General features: G+C 43.3%; 1 protein-coding gene across 7 annotated transcripts in view; it reads left to right on the top strand.

Moving 5' to 3' along the window:
* Nucleotides 1-26,405, top strand: part of RIPOR2 (RHO family interacting cell polarization regulator 2) — a 123,443-nt gene that overhangs the window by 52,090 nt on the left and 44,948 nt on the right. Inside the window, exons 1-2 of one of the 7 annotated variants that reach the window (XM_034429284.3) lie at nucleotides 9,160-9,414; nucleotides 10,146-10,212. The exons of 5 other annotated variants lie outside the window; for them this stretch is intronic. In XM_034429284.3, the coding sequence (XP_034285175.2) occupies nucleotides 10,203-10,212 (10 nt within the window). In that variant the 5' untranslated portion in view covers nucleotides 9,160-9,414; nucleotides 10,146-10,202. Of the gene's footprint in view, nucleotides 1-9,005; nucleotides 9,415-10,145; nucleotides 10,213-26,405 lie in introns of those variants that run through there. One more of the 7 variants, XM_034429288.3, reaches the window with a different exon arrangement.

The following is a 26,405-nucleotide window of genomic DNA, read 5'->3' as shown; positions in this document are numbered from 1 at the left end:
ATTTCAGAATGCTGGTTTTAACATATAAAGCTCTTTATGGCTTTACTTCAGGAAATGTTAGCGACCATCACCTCCTGGTGGATTCTGCCGTTCTGGATTATTTCCTGAGAGATGTTTAGGATCAACTCAATCACTGAAATCAAGGCAATTTTTCTCTGGTGAACCCTTTATAGTAGACACCTTGTCCTTGGTCATTCTCCTGCAGGGTTCTTTCTTGGCCTTTTAAAAGGCCATCATCAAAATGATTTGATGTGATTGAGTTTTTGCAAGGCATTTTGGATTTGTAGGAATTCTTTTCTTTTTCTTTTAGACTTTCATAGTTAAACCAGGCTGCCATTGATATTTTTATTACAATTTTGTATTTTGATATAATTATTTTATAAGAGATTTGAGATGATGGATTGTAGTGCTTAGAGTCTATTTTAAGATTCTTACAAATTGCACAGAGTCTTGTGAACTGGGCATATACAGATAAGTAAGTATCTACAAACTTTTTCCAAATTATGTTTCAGAAGACTAATAATTTCCAGACAAAATTTCCAAATGACAAAATGAAATTCTCTGGCGCGCTGCTTGGAAGAATCCAAGAGCGTGGGTAATATCCCTCAGGTAGCCTGAAAACACTGAGTGCATATCACTTTAAATTAACTGTTGACTCCTCCCCTAGGGACTGGCTGAGGCTCAGTTCCTTTCACTCAGTGCAGCCTGAACGAGTGTCTTTTGGAACTTCCTCCTTCATTACAATTTCTCCTGTGCATTTTCCTTGTTTTAGTTTATTATTTTTCCTACCTCCACCTTTATTATTGTGAGTTTTACTGTCTTCAATTTTTTCGTCTGGCCAACCCTCCTACATCAAGAGCAGCGGCGTTCTGAAGGCGCGGGCCTTCAGACGCCCCGCCTGGGCCTCTCTCCGCCGCAGGGCCCTGCTTCTTATTTCTGCATCCCTGCGAGCCTATTGCGTGCCCTTTACAGCCCTCGCCGCCGAGCTCTGCCTCTATTCGGCATCTCTGCGCGCTACTTGTGCTGGGCGATAGAAGGCCTCCTGTCCCTTACCGCGGCCCGTCTCCTTAGCCGCCCACGCACCCTAGCCTCGTCAGACCTCGCTCGGCTTGGACGGCTTAAGGGAGACGTCAGGAGCGCTCGTCAGCGCGGGCACGAACCTGGGGATTGTTTCTCGGCCCGTTTCGTCAGCCGCCGCCCCACGCCAGCTTCGAGAGCCGCCAGGAGCGCCCTTATCGCCCGAACACAGCGGGAGATCGTTTCGCGGCCCGATCCGTTGGCCGCCATCGCGCCCCAACCGCGCCTGCTCCAGACCACCCTTGCAGGCCATTCAGAGGCGTTTGGAGCGCTCCTTAGCGCTCGCGCGCATTTGAACGCTATCTTCAGCCGCAAGAACATTTCATCGCCTCCGCGGCTCCTCGTTGATTGCTGAGAGGCCTTTCCTGCCGGGGACCAGCAGACGAGGCTTCCTGGGCGTTTTTTCCCGCGCGGCCGCCATTTTGAGTCGGCCGCCATTTAGCTTTCTCCAGAACCTGATCTCCACAACATTCCTGGACCCTTTGGAACTTTTTGGCCATCCAAGGGGCATATGATTTCCTGCCCCTTCTCCCTTATCACTTACCTGGATACTACGCCTGCTTCTCCATTCCTAGTTGATCCTTCCCTTTAAAAAAAAAAAAAAAAAAAAAAAAAGAATCTTTCCTCAGAAGGGGTGTGTGAGCGTTTTACCCTTCCCCCCTCCTTGTAAAAAAAAAAAAAAAAAACTTCATTTACCATGGCAGATCTGGACTTTTCTTCTGACCCGGAACGAGACCAATCTCCACCTCGTCCTAAAAACTCTGACCGCTCGTCTGGTAAGGCACCAAAGAAAGCATCAAAAAAGTCTTCACGCTCGTCCAAATCTACCTCATCCAAAGGCCACAAGTCTTCCTCGGCTGAGGATAAGGCCGCTAAACGTCGCCACGACGCTCTTGAACGCCAATTCCAGCAGGCACAACGCAAAGTCCCACCTCCCGTACCCCCAGCCAGTCGTCCTGATGAGGAGCTTCCTGCGACATCTCTCATGGAACCCGTACCTCATCCGGATCTGCCTCAAGGATTAACGGCTGGAGCTGAACCGGCTACTCAGGGGTTTCTCTACCCCTGTCAGCTTGAACCCCCTGCTATCCCTTCGACTTCCTCGGCAGTTTATCAGCCTTCGCTTCCAGTAAGACCACCGGAGGCAACCTTCACGCCCACCGCGGCGGGTCTCCGTCCACCAGAAGGTCCTCCGCCTTCTTATCATGACATTCAGGCGATGATCACGGCCACAGTATCTAGGATGATGGCGGGGGGTCTTCCCCAGGCCCCTTATCCTCAGGGGGTTCCGCTGTCATACATTTCGGAACCTCCCAGACCTACAACTCATCGCCACACCATCGATCCTGAGGCCTATTCACTTCGGGAGTCCGACCACAGCGAAGACTCTCAATTTGACGGGGATGAGGCGGATGACATGGAGCTCTCGGAAGACGAGGATGAACCTCCAGAGAAGCCCTCGTCTACAGGCCTCTTTCGACCTTCCCTCTTCAAGGTCCTGCTTCGCAAGGCCATCGCCACTACACAACTGGCATCTTCCAAGCCCTTGCCAGACCCCGAGAAATCCTCTAACCCTCACGAGGCTCTCTTTGCCATTCCTCACCCCGACCAGGACTTCATTCCTTGTCCACAACTGTTTTCTGAAACCGTACAACGGCCCTGGACTCAGCCGGGGGCGCTCGCAGCGCCCAGTGGTCTTGACAAAAAACTCTTCTGCTCAGCGCCCAGCTTGCAGGATTTACTTGAACTCCCATCGGTCGACGCTCCCATTGCAGCCTTGACGTCCTCTGCAGTGTTATCCAACGACATCGCGGACGGCCTGCGATCTGAGGACAGAAGAGCCGAACTTGTACTCCGCAAGGCCCATCAGACTGCGGCTTGGGCCATACGCGCCGCCACCTCGGTCTCTTTTTTCAATCGGGCCTCCCTGATCTGGCTCCGCCAGCTCCAGGAGCGGCTTCCGCCTGATGATCGGCGCCTCCATCAGGACGTTAGCAAGCTGGTGGCAGCCACAGAATATTCCGCGGACGCGGCCCTTGCAGCTACCAGGTTCGCTTCGCGTTCTCTGGCTTCAACTGTTACTTCCCGCCGCCTCCTGTGGCTTCGGCATTGGCGTGCGGACGTAAAATCCAAATGGAAGCTGGCCTCTGCTCCATATAAGGGATCCCGGTTGTTTGGGGAGGCGCTCGATCCTATCCTCATTGAGGATAAGGATAAGAGGAAGATCATGCCCTCTTCCTATCGCAGATCGGATCGACGCTACTTACCATACAGTCAGCGTCCCTCCTTTCGGGCTGACCCTGGCCCCAGCACCGCTCCCTCTTATCGTCCCTCCTCCTTCTCCTACGACCGTTCGTCCGACAGACAATCCTTTCGAGACCGCAACAGGAGGCAACAACCATCGAAACGTCCCTTTCGCGGAGGCGCCTCCCGACCCTTCCGGAGGGGAAAATGACTGCACCGAACCCTACCCTATCGGCGGCCGCCTACACCATTTTTCCCAACAATGGTCCCAAACTACGACGGACGAATGGGTCCTGCAAACCATTCGTCTAGGACTCACTCTGGAATTCTCCTCCTGTCCCCCTCATCGCTTCATCCGATGCCCGGTCTCCAGCAACCCAGAGAAGAGGCGCTTGATGTCCTTAGAAATACACCACCTCCTGGACATTCACGCTATAGAGCCCGTTCCCACAGAACATCGTGGGACAGGTTTCTATTCAATATTTTTCCTAGTTCCGAAAAACGCCGGAGGCTGGAGGGGAATTCTGGATTTAAAGGAGTTAAACAAACTGATCACCTATCACAAATTCAAAATGCAGTCCCTTCATTCGATTTTGGCCGCCATCAGACAAGCCGACTACATGTCTTCCATCGATCTCAAGGAGGCCTACCTCCATATTCCGGTCAGGCCCTCCCATCGCCGATTTCTCCGCTTCTCCTACGACGACCAGGACTTTCAATACAGGGCCATGCCGTTCGGTCTCTCGTCTGCTCCCAGGACTTTCACGAAGGTCCTGGCAGTTGTGGCAGCCTCCCTTCGTCTCATCCCCATCAGAGTCCTCTGCTACCTGGACGATATCCTTGTCCTCTCCGATTCTCGCCACAGAGCCCTCAGAGACCTGGAGGCAGTTCGAGATTCCCTCCAACGGCATGGGTTTTCCCTAAACATGGAGAAGAGCCATCTTCAGCCCTCCAATCGTATCCAGCACTTGGGAGCCATCATAGATTCAGCTTCCTGCCACGTCTTTCTGGCCCCGGATCGTTCCCTCAGCATTGCCATGGCAATCTCTCGGGTTCAGTCTTCCCGGACAGTTTCTATCCTGCAATTGTCACAACTCCTCGGGAAGCTGATATCATGCATCAACATAGTGCCGTGGGCTCGCCTCCATTCTCGCCCCCTCCAATGGTTCCTTCTGCCCCTTCAAAAGTCTCTGGGCAGCAATTCTACCTTAAAAGTCCGGCTCCCTGTTCCCGTCCTCCGGTCCCTCCATTGGTGGACCTCCCCCGCAATCTCCAAGGGTTGCTTCTTTCAGGAGCCAGAACGGATTACGGTTACAACAGATGCAAGCCTACTGGGGTGGGGAGCCCATCTGCACTCCAAAATGACCCAAAGTCTCTGGTCATCCTCGGACCTACAGCACGATATCAATTGGCTGGAGCTGAGAGCCATCCATTTAGCCCTCCGGCATTTCCATCCCGACATCCGGGGTCGACACGTGTTGGTCTTGACCGACAACACCACGGCCAAGGCGCACCTAAATCGAGAGGGCGGCACGCATTCCAAAGCTCTGCTGGACGAGGCGATCTCCCTCCTCTCCTGGGCGGAGGAGACCATTCTATCCATCTCAGCTCAACACATATCCGGAACGGACAATACTCGGGCGGACTGGTTGAGCCGCTCTCAAATCGACCATTCGGAGTGGCGTTTGGACCCGGTCCTCTTCCGGCTCCTGTCGGCCAAATTCGGTCGCCCTATCCTGGACTTGTTTGCCAGCCCCTGCAACACACAGCTTCCTCGATTTTTTTCCAGATTCCCCAGTCCGGGGTCCGAGGGGACGGATGCCCTGCGATGTCCTTGGCCCCGGGGCCTGCTGTACGCCTTCCCCCCGATACCCCTCATCCCCAGGGTAGTGCGCAAGATCCTGTCGGAGGCCGCAGAAGTCCTTCTGGTCGCCCCGCACTGGCCACGACAACCATGGTATGCGGACCTTCTGGAGCTGTCGATTTCCCGGCCGTGGAGAATTCCCCAGGACAGGGTCTCTCTCAGCCAGGGGGCCATCCTACACCCGGAACCGGAGTGGCTCCAGCTGGCCGTCTGGCATTTGAGAGGGCCCTCCTGAAAAAGGACAACCTGTCGGGGCGCGTCATTTCCACCATGCAAGCCTCGCGCCGGGCTTCAACTGTGCGGATCTATGAGGCTACCTGGCAGGCCTTTCGCCGCTGGTGTCGGAGGAACAACGTAGACCCGGCCGACGCCTCGGTTCCCGTCCTTCTCGAATTCCTCCAGGACGGTTTGGACGACGGTCTCGCCCCGAATACCCTGAGACGACAGGTGGCTGCCTTGAACTCGGTTTTGTCTAAGTCAGCGGACCGTCCACTGTCCTTGGATCGGAGGGTCCGAACCTTCCTTCGAGGGGCCACCAACCTGCGTCCACCAGTAGTTCATCGGTATCCATCCTGGGACCTGTCGCTGGTGCTCCAGGCCCTCATGTCTCCCCCGTTTGAGCCCTTGTCTTCTATTTCGCTCCGACTTCTGACGCTTAAAGTTGTTTTTCTAGTGGCAATCACGTCAGCGAGGAGGGTCTCTGAGCTCGCAGCCCTTTCTGTCCGCTCAGACCTTTGCATTTTTCATCAGGACAGGGTGATCCTCCGGCTCGACCCCGCCTTCGTCCCAAAAATTAATTCGCTCTTCCATAGAGCTCAAGAGCTAGTTCTGCCGGATTTTTGTCCGCAACCTCGACATCACAGAGAAGCCCAATGGCATAAACTCGATGTCCGGCGCGCTCTCCGGTACTACATTAAACGGACTTCCCAGTTTCGAAGGTCGGAAGCGCTCTTCGTGTCCTTCCTGCCAGCTTCGATGGGGCACAAGGTCTCTTCGGCCACCATTGGGCGGTGGCTTAAGGCTTGTATTTCTACGGCATACACCCTTCGCAACAAGCCCCCGCCTGGACGCATCTTGCCGCACTCGACCAGGAGCGCCTCGACTTCGGCGGCGTGGGCTACACAAGCATCCATCCTGGACATTTGTCGTGCAGCCACCTGGACCTCTCTCACTCCCTTTGTGCGACATTATAAAGTTGACTCCTTTGCCTCGGCTGAGGCGTCCTTCGGACGGCGAGTTTTGCAATCAGTCATCTCTGCAACGGCCAACCGGGAGCACTCAGCCTTCCCTCCCATCTAATACTTGCTTGGGTACATCCCACGCTCTTGGATTCTTCCAAGCAGCGCGCCAGAGAATGGATGTTGCTTACCTGAACATCCTTTCTGGGCGCGCTGCTGAAGAATCCAACCCTCCCGTTACGGCTTCTGCTTCCTGATCATGGATGGACGTGACTCTTGGTTAGGTCTTCCTTCGTGAAAGAAACTGAGCCTCAGCCAGTCCCTAGGGGAGGAGTCAACAGTTAATTTAAAGTGATATGCACTCAGTGTTTTCAGGCTACCTGAGGGATATTACCCACGCTCTTGGATTCTTCAGCAGCGCGCCCAGAAAGGATGTTCAGGTAAGCAACATCCAATCTGCACTATTAGAGGAGTTACAGTATAATTATATGTTTGAGAAGCAACAGATTGAAGTAGTTACCTGTAATATTATTTACTATGCTTTGAATATGTGATTTAGATACACATGGCCCTGATTTATAATTTCACTTATGCTGAGAGATACATCTTCATCCAAAATTGCCTTATTCGTTTATACTTAAACACAGGAGAAGAGGGAAAACAAAACCTAAGAATATATTTATAAATAGATCTCATGAATATGATTGCATAGATCATCTTTGGACATCTCTCATTTTTTAATTTTAAGCCATAACTTGTTTCCAGAAATCATTCATGTGCATTAATTATACTAGTACAGATCTCCCTCCCTTTCCCCCTCTCCCTCCCTCCCTCCCTCCCTCCCTCTCTCTCTCTCTCTCTCACACACACACACACACACACACACACACACACACACACACACAGAGTACCCAAAGAATCCTCTTGCTTGCTCTGGTTGCTAAGCGTTAGGAGAAATGGGAATGTGCAGTTCTGTGAAGCCCTCTTGTGAGTTCTTTCCTTCTGCCATAAAAAAGGAGGGGGAAGGGCGACAGAGCACTACAAATGACTGTCATCATAAATGCATTATTTGCAAGGCTACAGAGCTGGAAAACCAATGCCTAGGGGGCATGGAAAAGTAAGGTTGCCTTTTCAATCAGAAGGATCATGTTTTTATCAACTGTAGTCTGTGTTCCTGTATTTTAAAATATATCTGACAGCCAGTAATAGAAATCAGAACTGATTTTAAAGAATATGGTGTTTGGGTAGTGAGCTTGTCAGGTGTGTGGCCAAGACAGATGTGCAAGGAGAAGTTGTGCTTCCCATAATGGTCTGCTAGCTTGACTCATTAATACCACAGAGAGAAGCCATACATCAGTATAGCTAAGTAACATACTGAATGATGGAATTTTCTAATAGATACAAAGCATTTAGTACAGTAAATTTAAATTTAAAACAACTCCCGCCCCCTTTTTTAAAATCCAGATTCGCTTTGGCAATCTTGCTTTCTTTCGACTGCTTTAGAGCAAACTTCCTTCTTGTATTTATTCTTTCACTGACATTTGATAGTATTGTTAATGACCTGGTTTTTATGGAGTAGGAAATTACTCCTCAATAGAGGATATAATTTCATGAGGATAGAAGAACAGTGGAGTATGTGGGGCAGACAGAATTGACAAGATGGCAGATAGAACCTTGCAACAAAAGCCTTGCCCTACATTTTCGTGAAAAACCAGGGTATAAATCACAAGGCTCCATCCACCATTTTGCCAGTTTCATCTCACACCCTTGGGGATGCTGCTGGCAACATGATCTTAGTAGCTCTGCAAGATATGTTTTTATGTGGGTTGTTGTAAGGACAAGCCTGCAATATTGAAGAGATAATGTGAAACAACTTTCTTCAAACGCAGGGCAAACAAACACAATAAACCTTCATTTAATGGATTAGTTTGGAGAAAGGGTATCTGTTGCATGTTCATTAAATGGTATGTAGTTGGCATGCTTTTTATCATTTGTGTAATAGGGTAATCATCATTTTTATGTCATTTCCAAGTGGCAACATTAGGGATGACAGAAAGAAACAAAAGACTGCTCTGCGTGTGGCACTGGAAAGTCTACCCAGAAACAGCTTGTAGGTCATACATTAGATGGCACAAACGTAAATAAGTATTAACAATATCATTATAGAATTTATTTCAGAATATGCACTTCATGAAAAGTTTATGCACATTGAAGAATTTACAGCCCAGATGTATAAGATAAGGCAGTCAAGTAACAAATTAAAAATGGGATCTATTTTCTTGTCAGATCAGCCAAAATTCTGATTGTATGGGATGGCTTCCACCAACAAAGTTCAACACCATGACCATCACCCCAAATCAATAATGTACCGACAGACAGACAGACAGACCCATACACACACAAGGTTTGGGATAACTGCTATATCACTGCTTGTGTTGGAAATTGAACTTGGTGGCTTTCTGTGGCATCCCCACTGGCACTGTGTAAAAAATAAACTCCAGGCTCCAGTGAGGTATGGGGGACTTGCATTACATAAATATTTGTAGAGGAAACAAGAATGTTAGAGTGATCAAATGAAAGGATAAGGAGAAGATCTTCTCCCCATACAGTAGCTAGTTAAGTCTCTCACAAACAGCTGTTTCACTGATCCTTGAACTCTCAGCACAGATGATGCTGGAGTCAGACTGCAACAGCTTCACACTACACACACACACAACATTCTTTCTTTCTTCTCTGTACTGTAACTTTACCAGGGAAACAGAACTCCTGATGCTTCTGCTGGCAGCAGAGTGAGTCAGAGCAGCTACTGATTGAGCACAAGCTGGTGGCTGCTGCTGCTCCACTCTCTCTCCTCCATCCCCCTTCCTCAGTACGGTAGTCTTTTTCTCCCTTCAAATGAGGAACACTCGGCCAGGATTAGCTGCACAGGAGAGACAGCAGTGCAAGCTAAGATAGTCTTCTGTTTTTTATGTCAAACGTAGAAGAGGAAATTTGGGCTTGCAATCCATTGTTTTCAACCACCATACTATGAGTGTGGATCAATACATTTAGGTGAGTGACGTTTCCCCCTTTGTTTAATTTTTCTCTTGTCACGTGGACTGTTTCTCATTCCTTTTAAATATTGTAGTGATAGGTGTGCAGCTATACTGTTGTGGTGTTTTGTGTCAAAGTTATTTCTGCATGTTTTGGCACGTTATTCATCTTTGTGATCTTCAGATGTGAATTGCTGTTAATAAAACATTCACCTGTGAAAATATTGTGATTATTGAAGAATGTTCAAATGGCACTGTGTTTTGCAGATTGAGAAGTCGTTCAGTTAATTGCAAAACAATTGAAAAGGTTGCCTATCAAATGTAGCATAATTGCAATTCTCTCTAGTGTTTGAATAGCATTATGTCTTTGTGTTTGTGTATAACAGCTGTTTAAAACATTTATAATCTAAGTAGTCAGTGATGTGAAAAGACATACTGAATATAGCAAAGTTACTTTTTCATATTAAATGCTAGGTAGCCTATCTATGTCTTTGTGCCTGAAAAGGCACATGTACCAACCACATAGGAGAAAATATTTGAAATTTGTTTCATGGGTATTAATTGAAATAATATTTTCAGTTTTGATTTTATTTTTTCCAATAGCAAAATCAGTAACTGCATTTATAAAACCAGTTGATGTTTTAGCCTGTAATGTGCCTTGTTTTAAGATAAATCTTAACTGAATAGACTTGCTTTGACTAGAATAAATGTGACTAATAGATCCTATTTTTTATTTTCTGAAATTTGTAGAATAGACATATAATACCTCCTGAGATCCTGTTGTTATTAACAGAACACCCATAGGATATGAAAGAAGGTAAAGTAATCGATTGCAGCATTACCAATTTTTAGCACAATTTGCCAAAACAATTTCCAAATCAAGCTCCCATTTTCAAGAAAATATCATAATTAATTATGTTCTACTTGATTTTTGAAAAAGCTGTTTCTATGCATTATGCTTTCTTTACAAGCAGACTGCTTTTTTAGAGAACAATATTTGAATTATGTATCCTTCAATGGAGCTTGTTCATCATACCTTCACTAATTAGTTTTAGGTTTTCTTATGTTCTGGCCCTGCAAATTCAGGATATGGATAAAATCTTTTCATACACTTATACCAATTTCTAATATAAAATCATATGTGAGTGTTATCATTCTTCTACTCTGACAAAATGCTTTTGCTGACTTTGAAGAAATATGTGACCTTATTGTACTGGCTATAGTCCTATGTCTATCTATCGTTCCACTTTCCACCATTGTTTCAAAATGTGTATCTTGTAACACTTTGTATTATTTAATTATTGCTAGTTTATTTATAGTTTGTGTGTATGTATGTGTGTGTTTAAGGAAATGGACAGAACCATTGGAAACATTGTCATTTGCATTTGTCCACTGCCAACTGGGATTCAGACGCAGATTTTCTAAGGAAACAAAGCAGAGATATGTTTCAGTGAGGATGGTTTCCCAAAGTTTCCCAAAGAGGAAAATATCTTTAATGCTAACTTTCTTTTTCCTTTCCTCCTCTGCTGTTGCTTCAGCCATACCCTGAGTACACACATTTCTTTGTAGCTTTTTAAGAGGTATGGTTGCTGCTATATTTCGTAAGATGATTTGGAAGAGAATATACTGTATCTACTATCTATCCTCACCTAACCAAAGTTAATGGAAAATTATGTCAATATGTTGTTCTCTAGCCACAATTGTACAATGAAATTTAAACTATCAAGCAGTATAAAGAGACAGAGCATGTCTTTGGGTAGCTGAAATGGATCATGTTATGAAGAAAACATATATTTCTTCCTTTTAAAATAATTATATACAGTGTGATATGGAACACTTAATTCTAGTACAGCATTTTTTTCTTGGCCTCTTCCCAACTCGTGCATTCTATGTATTTTGGGACCACAACTGATTTTTTCAGAGAGGGAATGTTGGAATTTCTTGTCCAGACACATTGGAAAGAGAGCTGGTTGATGGAGATTATTTAACAACGGTACCCAACCATTTCACATCACTGGAGAGTTTTAGAATTTTGAGAAAATGTTTTGGGTGCCCTTAGATATTGGCTATCCAATGAAGTGGCCAGTTACAAGTCATCCAATTACCAAAAGTAGATTTAAGTAACTGAGGCATAGAATCAGATGACTTCAAGAACACATACTCACAAGCACATTGGTGTCTATGGGCAGTAGACCCTCTGCCACTGTCATAAACCAAAATTGGTTCTAGTCTCAAATGTAAGCCATTGTTTGCTTACCTATATTTTACTAAAGATAGTTTACACAGGGGTGTCAAACTCACAGCTCATGGGCCAGATGCGTCACATGCTGGCCACGCCCACCTCCATTTTAGCAAAGGGGGGGGTCAGGATACGTCATGACGACAAAGTGACGCCGCGAGTTTGACACCCTGGTCTATACCATAAGCTACAATACCTAAATTCATACAATTCTAGCAAAAATCAAAGAAACCTTATTAAGGATTAGTGTGATTTATGAGCCAGCCAATGGTGATGTTAATAATACATGGAACTTTATAACTATAGTTAATAAAACACAGTGGCTAAATAAAAACATTATGTGTTGTGTGAGCAAGTCAATTGTATTAAGCTGTGATGGCTGGATAAGCATAACATGTTTGGTTAAAATGTAGCTGGCAGGTTTGTCTTAGATTTGTTCAGATAACAATGCTGCCAATGAGCAAGGGTATCAAAGTTGAATCAGTGTTCCAGTATGAATTACCCTTGAGTTATATAGTAGTCATAGAGGTAGGAACTGCTTAATACATTACATTTAGAGTCTTGAGTGAATCCAAGAATTTAATTAATAGATTGTGTGAACACAATTAGAGAGCCAGTTTGATCTCGTTGTTAAGGGACCCAGCTAGAAACCAGGAAACTGTGAGTTCTAGTCCTGCCTAAAGTATGAAAGGCAGCTGGATTTCTTTGGGCCAATTACTCTCTCTCAGTTCATGTCAGGCTTGGGCAGTAAACTGGTTGGTCAATTCCTGTTGCAACTAAATGGATCAAAACTTATTTGATCCAAGAAAAAAGCAGACCCTGAATTTGCAGGGAGACAGTAGGAAGAAAAAAAGTGTGAACAGTATCACTGAAGCTTATTAATCATGCTTTATACTTTTTTGTGTTCGTGGTTGCAGTAATTTGTTGTAATATTATTCAGATGCTTCAATTTGAGCATTTCTGTTCTTCAATAAAACTAAGAAGCTCTTTAATGCTCCTCATAAAAAATATTACTGATGAAAGTAAGTTAAAGGAGCTTTGAATTAAACATAAAATATCATGTTGTACCTACATAAATTTGTAACTCTTCTGTTGAAATTATTTCATTGTTTTCTCCATGAAGGAATAAATATTCTGAATGATATTTGAGAAACATGGACTTGACCATGATACATGCCAACAGATTACAGCAAGATGAATGGAACAGCTAACATTATGCATGTGCATTACATTGTTAACTATTGTACTGAGTTTTCAAAACAAGCAGTTTTTATGAGGTAAAGTAAAATAATTGACTGTCATAAAGGATTATCTATACCTGAGAAGTTGTCTGGATTGAAATAAAAGAAAAAAAAAGAAAAGAAAAGAAAGAACTAAAGCTGACAAGAGACAATAAAGGAACTGAATGTTGTAGTGCCTTCCAAGGTACTGTCACATATGTGGTAGCAGAGGCAGGGCATTCCTTAAACTCGATTGGGAGACTGCTTCCATTAGACAATTCTCTTAATGAACAGCAAGGCATTCTTGGTACATAGTACTTTAAAAATGACAAGAAACTAGAGATATTTTGCTTACATTCGCTCCGTTTCATTACTTAAAAGATTATCCAGTGGCAAGTAATCACAACAAAAAACGGAAATTTCCTTTTGTAATTTAAACCTATTAAAAACACATGTTGCTATGGGCTATGTTTTTTTTAGGTACAGAAGAGAGGGGAGAAGTATTTGATGGAGTGCAGTAAATGGGCTGTTCCTTACTTTCTTGATTAGGGGAAGCATTCTTACTAAATAGCTCAAGGTGTGGAAGTGATTAATTGGCTGAGAAGTTATCCGTGGGGAAAAAGGTTGTTCATATTTGGCTATGCCCCTGATAGTTCCAATAAAGGTAGTCCTCGACTTAGCAATAGTTCATTTAGTGACTGTTCAAAGTTACAATGGCACTGAAAAGTATTTGTATTTTTTTCTTTGATCAAAACGGTCAAACATATAAATACTAAGTTAAAACCAGCAGCCGTATTTATCTGTTTAGTTGCACTGTTCTGTGCAAAATGAAACCTCCTCCAGCCAGAACTCAGGAAATTTTCTACATGCGTTACCTACTTGCGGTTATAAGATACCATCAAGAAAATAACTGAACTGTTAAGTTACTACAGAATAGTTGTATTACTGCAGGCCCTGGTTAGAATCAAAATGAGGATTTTAACAGGATAATAGAGTTGGAAAGGACCTTGGAGGTCTTTTAGTCCAACCCCTTGCTCAAGCAGGAGACCCTATACCATTTCAGACAAATGGCTGTCCAGTCTCTTTTTAAAAGCCTCTAGTGATGGACCACCTACAACTTTTGAATGCAAGCTGTTCCACTGGTTGATTATTCTCACTGTCAGGAAATTTCTCTTTAGTTCTGGGTTACTTCTCTTCTTGATTAATTTCTAACCATTGTTTCTTGTCTTGCATTTTGGTGCTTTGAAAAATAGGTTTTACCCCCTCTTTGTGACAGCCTGTCAGATATTGAACACTGCTATCATGTCTCCCCCTAGTCCTTCTTTTCACTAGATTAGACACATCTGATTCCTGCCACGGTTCTTCCTATGTTCTAGCCTCCACCTCCTAATCACCTTTGTTGTTCTTCTCTGCACTCTTTCCAGAGTTTCAATATCTATTTTATATTGTGGTGACCAAAACTGGATGCAGTATTCCAAGTGTGGTCTTACTGAGGCCTTATAAAGCGATACTAACACTTCACATAATCTTGAGTCTATCCCTCTATTAGAGCCTTGGTGGCGCAGCAGACTAAAGTGCTGTTAAATAGCACCAGCTGCCTGAAATTACTGCAAGTTCAAATCTCACCAGGCTCAAGGTTGACTCGGCCTTCCATTCTTTCAAGGTGGGTAAAATGAGGATCCGGTTTGTGGGGGCAATAAGCTGACTTTGTATAAAAAAGAACACCGCTTGGGGGGGTCAAAAGCCCTACTAAGCAGGTATATACAAAAGTATGAAGGCTATTGCTTAACGCATTGTAAGCCGCCCTGAGTCTCCGGAGAAGGGCGGCATATAAATAGAACCAATTAATTAATTAATTAATTAATTAATTAATTAATTAAATTAATTAATTAAATAAACGCATTTTAGGATTGCATTGGCTTTTTTGGCAGCTGCAGCACATTGCTGACTCATATTTAAGTGGTTGTCCACTAGGACTCCAGTATCCCTCTCACATTTACTGCTATTGAGCCAAGTTTCACCTAAGCTGGGGTTTTTTGCCTAGGTGTAAAACCTTATTTTTCTCACAACTCAATTTCATTTTGTTAGATAGGGCCCGCTGGTCAAGTCTGTCAAGATCTATCTGGACCTTGAGCCTATTTTCTGGCGTCTTCTGCAGATTCGATAAGTTCCCCTTCTATTCCCTCATCTAAATTGTTTATGAAGATACTGAAGGACACTGGGCTTAAGACAGAACCTTGGTGTATCCCACGGCTCACTTCCCTCCATGCAGATGTAGTTCCATTAAGCTTTGAGTACGGGTTGTCAGCTAATTACAAATCCATCTGGTGGTGATGCTGTCTATCCCACATTTTTCTAGCTTACCAAGAAGTAGGTTGTGGTATGTCTTGAATAAGTATACTATGTCCACAACATTTTGCTGGTCCACTAATTTAGTCACTTTGTCAAAGAATGAATTAAGATTTGTTTCATGATCTTTTTTTGACAAATCTATATTGGCCTTTGGTTATAACTTTGCTAGCTTCTAGGTGTTCGCAGATCTGTTCCTTGATTATCTTTTCCAGGTTCTTCCTAGGTATTGATGTCAGGCTGATTGGTCTGTAATTGCCTGGATCTGTTGTTGTTGTTGTTGTTGTTGTTATTTTTAAGATGGAAACCTTTCTATTTCCTTGCACAAAGTTGGCATAATAGAGAAATGGGATTTATGTAAAGTTTTTTTCTCTCACACTGTAACAATGCTCACACTTTGCTGCTCTTATCAGCATATAGTAATCCTTTATATAGGTTGTTATCTGTGTTTGGTTAGATTAATTCTTCATCTTCTTCCATTAGGTGTTCTTAGGTATTCGATCTCCTGGACTTATTCTGAAAACCAAGAGACTCTCCAGAATCCACAGATAGGGAGAGGCCATATAAGAACAATCCAATCCTAGGCTATTGGCATACTCTCAACCAAGTGACAATGAGGGTCTTAGCCAAACTGTGCACCAGACCCTCAGAAAAACCTCTGCAACCCAACAGAGTCTATCAGATACTAAGGGTGGACCAATCAAATGAATCCTACCTCCCTGTGGCAGGGAGAAACACTAGAAAAACTGTAAGGTAATGTGACAAAGAACTGATCTTAGCACCTCTCATGTCACTGCTCCAAGACAAAAAGAGATCTAAATGCTATGTGTTCAGCCTTTGATGACTTGAGTGAAGTCCATGGTTGCTGTGGTACCATTAAGCCTCAAGATGCCTCTGACCACACACCCACAGAAAGTATCTTAAAGTCTCCCAGTATCATAAGTCTGGGAAACTCCACCCCCAGCCAGGCCACAGAATTGAGCAGTTAAAATAGGGAAGCCAGGAAGTTGATACAATAGCAGCAATCAGAGGGCCTCCATTCAACTACTTAGACGACAACAAAAACAAACAAGCCCAACCAGATGGCTGATCTGTCTCTTCAGGTCACTTCTAAACTGAATCCAGAACTCCACAATCTTTAGTCCTATTTATCTAGTTCTTCCCCCTCCCCCCAACCAAACATATCTTTTACTTGCAATAAAGCAGATGCAGGATAAGGACTGCAACATTCAGTGATCAGGAATGCTATCAGATTTGGTTAATCCACATTTTGCTTATCCTCATGTTCCTGTATTGAAAGGATTTTTTATTACTAATCCTGTGGCATATGCAGATTATACTACCATATCTTACATTTGAAAATGTATGTGTATCTGCAAATCAAAGTACTGAATCAAGGACTTCATTGTGTCCTCGGAATCACATATATATTACATTATATTCAGGAGAGAATTAAAAAAAAATCTAGTTGATTGCATTCTAAAATGCATCAATGATGTAGTTTATGTTACCTTAATTGTTAGATTTTAATGAACATTTGATGTTCATTCGATGAACATTTGATAAGGATTCTGTTTTTGCTTTCCAGAGCAAGTGATCCATAATTCATAGATAAGAACCCATCTTAAGGTAGATTGACTTAATGACAGCGAAACAGCAATAGTACTCTGCCCTATTACATCAGCAGAATGTTGTCTAACAGCGTTGTTCAGTAATTCACCTTTTGTGGAAAGGGGTGGATAGGATAATCTCTCTGCAGATGCTGAGGGATTTGTTAAAATTTTGCCAGAAAATTTGCTCCTATTGACATGAACATTGTCTGAGGAAGTGATAACTTTCTGTGAGGATACCAGGGTTTTATTTTGAATTGTGGACTTCATGGAAGAAGGTAAACTTCAAGGAATCATAATTTTTACCCCCTCTTACTCCATTCAACAGTAAGGGATCAGCAGTAGAGTGCTTCAGGTTTTTGGGTTCAGTAATCTCCTAGGACACTTAAGTTAAATGGACACTTTTTTTTTTTTAATTTGATTTATATGCCGCCCTTCTCCAGAGACTCAGGGCGGCTTACAGTGCGTTAAGCAATAGCCTTCATACTTTTGTATATTTTATACAAAGTCAGCTTATTGCCCCCACAAACTGGATCCTCAATTTACCTACCTTAGAAAGGATGGAAGGCTGAGTCAACCTTGAGCCTGGCAAGATTCGAACTTACTTTAATTGCAGACAGCTGGTGTTAAATTACAATGCTTTATCTGCAGAGCTATCCAGGCTCTTCAGAACATCATTAAAAAGGCATAATAAAGAATATTCTTCCTGCATCAACTTAGGAAGTTCAGACTGCCCAGGAATTGCTGATACAGTTTTACGGAGGAATTATTGAGTCTGTCATTTGTACTTCTATAACTGTCTAGTTTGGAGCATCAGTGAAACATGACAGGTGCAAACTCCAATGGATAGTCAAGACTGCAGAAAGAATAGTTGCGAATAACTGCCTTCCATAGAAAACCGTATATTGTGCAGATCAGAAGGAGGGCTGAAAAAATATCTGAAAACCCCTCACATCCTAGGCATAAACTGTTTCAACACTTCCCTCGGAATGGCGCTGTAGGATATTGCATGCTGAGACAACTAGACACAAGGACTAGTTTCCCTCATGCCCTCACTCTACTGAACATGTAATTCTTATCAACCCATAGAGTATGGCTGTAGTGTTCATTCCTTTTATTATCTTCTTTATTTCCATTATTATTATTATTATTATTATTATTATTATTATTATTATATTATTATTATTATTATTATTATTATTATTATTATTATTATTATTATTATCATCATCATCTCAGTTTCTTTGCAAGTATATTGAGTGCTTCTGTACTGGAGATAAATTCCTTGTGTGTCTAATTACACTTGACCAAATAAAGTATTCAATTCAATTCAAGCATGACTTTGACCATCTGAGGCTGAATCCCTGAGCTTCCTGGTGCTTTTGGGTAGTTGGTGGGTGTGATAAACACCTCTTCAGGAAGGAAGCAGTACCTTTTGCCCTGGAAGAGAAGGTGGTGTGCCCTCTCAGAAAGAGAGCATCTCTCGACCCAATATATTGAACGCCACCATCCAAACTTTTCTTTTTGTGAAGGTGAAGGAACAATAGTTGCGAAACAGATATTCCCATGCATTTTATTTCTAGGATAATGAGACAATTGTGCCACATTTTTAAATGATTCTGTCCTTATCAGTTGCTGATACAAGCACACACCAGTTTTTTCCCTATTTAAATTGTATGTAAATCAGCTTTGTTTTACACATGCGGTGATGCTAAATCTGCTAAATTCACATGTTTTAGCACTTACAGTGCAGCATTCCTCCTGAGATTTTCACCCTTTCATGTTTGCACCCGTTTTCTGCATCACGGTTAATTGTCACCTGTTGTTTCCATATTAATTTTTCTTCAGTATCTATGTGAAAGACATTCTTAAGAGTTAAGAAATGATGTACAGGATTCCAAAATCTAACATATTAGTAATATTCACAAGATGTTTACAATATTAAGGCGAAACAAATAATAAGAGTATTTGACATGCATTTGAAGCTGGTACCTCTTGATATTTTGGGCTGTCATAATTTCACTGTAACAAAGAACTATGATATATGCTGTATAGTTTTTAAAAATGAACTTTTAGGATCAAAATATTTCCACTTGTTTGATAAACATCGTGTTTCTTAATTGGCAATAGCATGTCCTTACATAAACAAATGTAGTGGACAAATTCATTGAAATATCCTTTTCCAGCAATAATACAGTTATTACTCACCATATTTGCATGTTTCATAGGTAGCAATTGTCTTCTTGAATGCAAGTTACTACGGTAACCCACATGCATTCCCTCAGTGCCTGCCATTGCTATATTTCTTCATTATAATGTTTCAGGGAACAGATTGATTTGCCTCAACAAGCTAATTTTTCCTGGTCTTAAGCAACTGGTAGCCTTAAACTAATCCTTAAAAAGACATATACATACTGCAAAAATGTACAAAATTGAATGTGTATACTTCATTTTACATGTTGGTCGAAGAGTTGATGGTTGCATTTTGGATCAGTTGAAATTTTCATACATACAGTACAATGTATTATCATAATGTGACCTTGGCATGAATAAAAATGGCTAATTGTGATTCTAGGAGGTATATTTAGCACATCAGATTGTTAAAATATTTCCTTTCAAAATGTAATTACGTATACAGTAACGAACAATTGCAGATCGGATTATCCCTTTGTTAGGAATGTAGTCTTTCAGGAAAGAGTAAGTCCTTTAATGCCGGTATATTTACAGTTATAAAATAGAGGGCTTCCTAAAATACTTTCATCTTACTTTAATTACATCTTACTTGTGTTATTCCAGTCAAGTGACTACAATTCAAGGTCTCCACTATTTCTCCAAATTCAAGGTAGAAATTAAAGAGAAAGAGAAATTCCAGAGTTTGAGGTAATCTTACCAGCAGCTTCATTAGAGATATAGAGAACAAGGTAGAATCTAGGGGCACCCAATCCAAAAAAAAAAAAAAAGCATAAATCTCATATTCTGGGATCACCTTCCTAGGTATGACCTAGAGAAATTTCAAAAGAGTCTCTTTAGCTTGGCTTTCAGATTTAATATGCAATCGGTTTCAGTCAACACTTTTTATTTGCAGATTTATGTACAGGCATCCTCAGTCATCTATACAGTAAGGTTGTGCTGAAGATGTATTGTGTGTACCAGAGATCAGTTACAGTAATTTAGATAGATTGTTTTTCCTGGATGAGATAGCAAGCAGGAGAACTAGAAAGAAAGTCTGGTCAGTGGGAGTCAAGTCTCTATCTTTATCCAACTTATCTTACTAAATACTACAAATCAAATTGAAAGAAAAATGGCAAAGTGTGCTAGCTTCCAGCAATAACTTTATTTCTAGTTATGTAGTATTAATCCTAATAGAGGAAAGCAAACATTACTTCCCTCTAGATATTTTTTTTTTATTTCAAATCATTTTGAATTTGCGCTGCAGTTGTTAAAGTAATCTTGGGAGCCATATACTTAAGTTATAGAAACTCAGAGTAGCTGTAAAGTCAGATTGAGAACATTCCTGATAATAAAAAGCTGTAGTGGAAAAATTCAAAAGAAGATCTTCTCTAAGACCTCTTCTACTACTACTTAAACATTTTTTGAAAAGAACACTTATTTGGTAATTTGCAGAATGATAGGTCTACAACATTTGTTATGTTGCTTCTCTTTCAAAAAACTATTCAGTATAAAAATTGCTTGAAGGGATTTTTGCCTTCAGCAAATGGTAAGTGTGTGTGTCTGAATGTGTGGAGAGAGAGAGAGAGAGAGAGAGAGAGAGAGAGAGAGAGAGAGAGAGAGAGAGAGAGAGAGAGAGATCTATAATTCAGAATGACCAATGTTCTCCTCTTCTTCCTCTTTTTCGTCTTCAAGCATGTACAGTGTCACTTAGTTGACTTTTGTGGAATTATTTATTAATCTATGCAGTTTTAGAATTCTTGGGGCCCTTTATAATAAGGATATTTTGTGAACTTAGTCCAGTGTCTCATAGAAATTGTGATATATGATCCATCTGAACCAAAGCTCTGAAAATATGCCAGTGTGCATTTAGAGGTATTTTCCTAATTGCTTCACTCGAATTAGCCAGTCTGCTCAAACATCCTGTTGTATGTATGAAATTTACTTCTCCACAGATCACTAATGTTTTTGTCCATAAGGGATTTGGAGATTAGAACAATTATTGAGTCCTCTTTAGTCATTTAACAGATTGTATGGGGACAAACTGGGCAGAAAAAAGGCAAACAGGTGTACATATTTTCTTCAGCAACATGATTGGTAGGTGGGATGGGACGGCTTCAGTTCTTGTGCAGTTTTAATTCTCCATGCATTTATCTGAATATCTCAGGGAGGTTTATTAAAATGTAGTTAGATTGAATTTGGTACAATTCCAACATAAAGGGTTTCTTAGTAACTTAGATGTTGAATTAACAACTATTGCCATTTCTGATCATCATTGTGGTACTATGATGAGGGCTATACCAATGAGGGGTATACCATCAGCACGGTGGATGGGAGGGGCAGATATGGTGGGAGCAGGAGACCATATCACATGTCGGGGGTGCGCTCTCGCTGTTTGAGAGCTATTGCGCGCCCCGGTCTCCAATGCTCCCCTCGGATACTAGGTGGCTCAGATACTCAGGACCTCGGCCTTCGGCTGATGCTGTGCAATGCCAGGTCCGTGGTAAATAAGGCCCCCCTCATTCACGATCTTATACAGGAGGGGGGAGCGGACCTGGCGGGTATTACGGAGACCTGGTTGGGCCCGGAGGGAGGGGTCCCTCTGGTTGAGATGTGCCCACCAGGCTTCAGAGCATTCCATCAGCCGAGGGCCCAGGGGAGGGGAGGGGGGTGGCGGTTATTATTAACGAAGGTCTTGGTCCGAGGGAGACCACTGTGCCACAGATTGCCGGTTGTGAATCCCTCTTTGTGAGATGGGGTCTTGGGGTTCAGATGGGCTTGTTGCTTGCGTACCTGGCTCCCTGCCGCGTGGCAACAGCCCTGCCCGAGCTCCTCGACGTGATAGCCATGGTGGCAGTTGATACACCCAGGCTTATGGTCATGGGTGATTTCAACTTGCTGTCCATCGTTGAAACGTCTGAGACGGCTCGGGAGTTCATGGCTTCCATGATGGCCATGGATCTGACCCAGCTAGTTCATGGCCCCACCCACAGGGGGGGACACACTCTGGACTTGATTTTTGTCTCTGGCCAGTGGTTGAGTGATCTTATTATAGGGGATATAGACATGGAACCCTTGTCATGGTCAGATCACTCGCTCCTTCGCCTGGACCTTCGAACCGCTACACCCCGCCGCAGGGAGGCAGAGCCAATAAAATGGGTCCGCCCCAGGCGCCTGATGGATCCTGATAGGTTCCAGATGGAGCTTGGGCCATTTCCTGAGGATCTAGCACATGACTCGGCTGAGGACCTGGTAGCCGCCTGGGATCGGGCGTCTGGTGGGGCCTTGGACCGAGTCGTGCCTTTGCGGCCTCTGACCCGGTGCCGATCCCGCGCAGCTCCTTGGTTTACTGAGGAGCTGAGGGAAATGAAGCGCCGGAAAAGACGCCTGGAGAGCGGTTGGAGGGCCAGTCTCGCTGAATCTGATCGAACACTGGTAAGGTCGCATATTAAGGCCTACCTAGTGGCGATAAAGACGGCAAAGTTTAATTACTTTTCCGCCTCTATTGCGTCATCAGGGAATCATCCGGCCGCCCTGTTTAGAGTGACCCGCTCCCTGCTCCATCCGGGAATGCAGGAGGATCCCCTGGAAGGGAGGGCGGAGGATTTCGGACAATACCTGTATGACAAAATCGCTCAGATCTGGGGGGATTTGGACTCTGACTGGGTAGATCAGGGCAGGGTGACGAGGAATAGTCTTAAGAATGTTATCTGGGAGGAGTTTGATGCTATGACTCCCGATGATGTGGACAGGATTTTGGGGAGACTTAGTACGGCCACATGTTTACTGGACCCGTGTCCCTCCTGGTTGGTACTGGCTTCCCGGGAGGTTACACGAGGCTGGCTCCAGGGTGTTATCAACGCTTCGTTGAGTGAGGGTTATTTCTCCGCTGCCTTGAAAGGCGGTGGTGAGGCCTCTCCTCAAGAAGCCGTCCCTGGATCCGGCAATATTGGCCAACTATCGTCCTGTCTCCAACCTTCGCTTTATGGCGAAGGTTGTTGAGAGTGTGGTCGCGTGACAGTTTCCACAATTCCTGGAGGAAACATCTTATCTAGATCCGTTCCAGTTGGGTTTCAGGTCTGGGCACAGCACGGAAACGGCATTGGTCGCGTTGGTTGATGATCTCTGGAGGGCTCGGGACAGGGGTTGCTCCTCTGTTCTGGTCCTGTTAGATCTCTCAGCGGCTTTTGATACCATTGACCATGGTATCATGCTGCACCGGCTGGAAGAGTTGGGGGTGGGAGGCACCGTATTGCGGTGGTTCTCCTCCTTTCTCTCTGACCAGTCGCAGTTTGTGTTGGCAGGGGGGCAGAGGTCGACCTCGAGGCCTCTCATCTGTGGAGTGCCGCAGGGATCGGTCCTCTCGCCCCTTCTGTTCAACATTTATGTGAAGCCGCTGGGCGAGATCATCCGTGGCTTCGGGGTGAGATACCATCAGTACACTGATGACACCCAGCTGTACATCTCCACCCCAGGCCACCCCAACGATGTCCTTGAAGTGATGTCTCAGTGCCTGGAGGCTGTGCGGATCTGGATGGGGAGGAACAGGCTCAAGCTCAACTCTTCCAAGACTGAGTGGCTGTGGCTCCCAGCATCCCGATATAGTCAGTTGACTCCATCACTGACTATTGGGGGCGAGTCCTTGGCCCCCACAGAAAGGGCTCACAATCTGGGAGTCCTCCTGGATATGCAGCTGTCCTTGGAGGAACATCTGACGGCTGTAACCAGAGGGACCTTTTATCAGGTTCGCCTGATTCACCAGTTGCGGCCCTTTCTTGATCGGGATTCCCTGTGCACAGTCACTCACGCCCTCGTCACCTCTCGCCTTGACTACTGCAATGCTCTCTACATGGGGCTCCCCTTGAGGGGCACCCGGAGGCTCCAGCTGGTCCAGAATGCAGCAGCGCGGGTAGTGATGGGAGCAGCATGGCGCTCCCATGTAACACCGCTCCTGCGTGAGCTGCACTGGCTCCCGGTGGTCTTCCGGGTGCGCTTCAAGGTATTGGTTATCACCTTTCAAGCGCTCCATGGCATAGGGCCTAGCTATCTTCGAGACCGCCTGCTGCTACCGACGACCTCCCACCGACCTGTGCGCTCCCACAGAGAGGGCCTCCTCGGGGTGCCATCAGCCAAACAATGTAGGCTGGTGACCCCCAGGGGGAGAGCCTTCTCTGTGGGGGCACCTACCCTCTGGAATCAGCTGCCCCCAGAGATAAGGAGAATCCAAGACCTCAGTGCCTTCTGCCGTGCCCTTAAAACCCACTTTTTCCAGCAAGCCGGGCTGGCTTAGGAAGAAATTTTTTAAAATTTTTAAATGTTTAATTGGTTTGTGGTTTTTTTAAATTTTTGGGCCAAATTTTTATAGATTTTAATTGTTTTTAATATTTGTATTTCATGTTTTTAATTCTGGCTGTGCACCACTCTGAGTCCTCAGGGAGAAGGGCAGTATATAAATTGAAAATAAAATAAAATAAATAAAATAAATAAAAATAAAAATACATGGTATAGATGGGAATGTATGGGACCCTAAGGCTAAGAGCTTCTTTGCTAAGCTGTAAAATAATACTCATTTCTAGTAAGTGAATTTTAGTGTATGTAATATTTTCAGTTCTTCAAATCCTTTAGAAGAATTTTATTGCTTTGACTTTTACAGTTGCAATTCTACTAATTAGCCATAATCAACAGAATATAAACATCAGCATAATTGATAGGACAAAACAGTTCAGCCTCTTCAATTTGTTACCTTTAAACCCTCCAAGGGAAGAAATAGAATTAAATCTTTTATTCAGAGTCTTCATTAAATAGATGCACTAGTGTAGAAATAACAAAGAATTAAGAATGAATGCATGTGATTATTTCAGGGAGCTTCATAGTCATACGAAAACAGGATCAACTACAGCCATAAAAATGCATTAGAAGGAAATTAAACACCATATATTGGAATATCCTCTGTAAATGAAAAGTGTGGTATTAATTAATTATAGTTGTGAACCCTTTCCTGGTATTTCTGATTTTTGTACTGAATTCTGTATTTTGTACTTATGGCCATATGAAATACAGTGTGTATCGGCATGAATGCTTCTATCCTTGCGGAACTGATTTCAGTAGATGTTATGGTTGAGAACTTGAAGGTAATGTGGAAGTTGATGTACAATGTGGTCTGGGTAAAGCTGTAATCTATCTGAAATGATTCCATCAGCAATTTAAAGATGCATCTCAATTCATTGCTACTCCTGCATAATAGTGGATAGAATGATTTTTTTTTAACAAAATGTATTTCTTGTGTGCTATTTTTTAAAACAGGAATTGTTCCTAATTTTGGTCATTTATGTTCAATTTAATTACTGTTATTTCCATAAAACGCTGGGGTTACTGTTGGTGAATGATTCTCCCTGCTAGAAATAGTCCACCTCCATGCTTGGATTTAGGGTCAGGAGTGGTTTGGGATTTCATGGTTTCCATGACTACCATGGACTTATTCCACATCAGCATGGCCAGCACGGTTTACAAACTTGATATGTTTTTAGTTTAGAGCAGGGATAATATAATATGAAGGACAGAACATTAACATCATATCTTGATCATGGTCAGATCAAGACTTAGTGGCAACATCAGCCTGTTTAGGAGATGGTCCACATTAAGCATCTTATGGATCTGATTTCCAGCAGAGTTCTTTTGGAGTTTCCCACAATCTGGCAGTCTGCCAGATTGTGGACTATAGAGGAATATATCTCTAGAATCTAGAGATGACAAAGATACTAGATTGGATTCTCCCCCTATGGTTTCTCTCTGTGTGCTGTTCCTGGGATGCACCTTAGTTTACTGAGAAGTTTTTGAGAAATGAAATTTCACAAGAGCTCCTTGGACTGGGGTTAGCAAAAATAAAGTAGTTCAACAAATCGCACAGAGATCAGCTTAGAGGCTGTACCAGTGATGGTAAATGTAGTGAAATGCCAAGAGTTTTCCACATGTGGAATGCCATTATTTCCCTGTAGGGAACTAATGTCTCAGGAGAATTATCTACTAGCCACTGTAACCTTTTTGCTAGATACTTTGCAAATAGGATCTGCATCATATTTGTTTTCAGTTTGAAAATGAACCATTTTAACGAAGTAAGACCATTTATGTTCAGACTGTATTCAGGAGGATCGTAAGATTTGAAAAAATATTGGAGCTTTCATCTAAAAAGATTAAATCATGGCAACTGGATCAAAGTTTGTTAATCTGAGACATTTTGTTATTTATCCAAGTAACTTCATCAGTCAAAATTAAAAATTAGTTAGGCAGAGAGTCAGAGTGTCATTGGAATGTACTTACTTTTGCCACACCAACTGCATGGCTTTCTCCCCACAATGTATATCAATATGTCTATGAAGACTCAATCATCCAGGCCAAAAGTATCTAAAAAGGTTAAATCATGGCA

This window comes from Pantherophis guttatus, chromosome 3, assembly GCF_059756535.1.
Source record: "Pantherophis guttatus breed Tessera chromosome 3, ASM5975653v1, whole genome shotgun sequence".
NCBI classification, from domain to species: domain Eukaryota; kingdom Metazoa; phylum Chordata; class Lepidosauria; order Squamata; family Colubridae; genus Pantherophis; species Pantherophis guttatus.
This window is presented reverse-complemented; position numbering and strand designations above follow the sequence as displayed.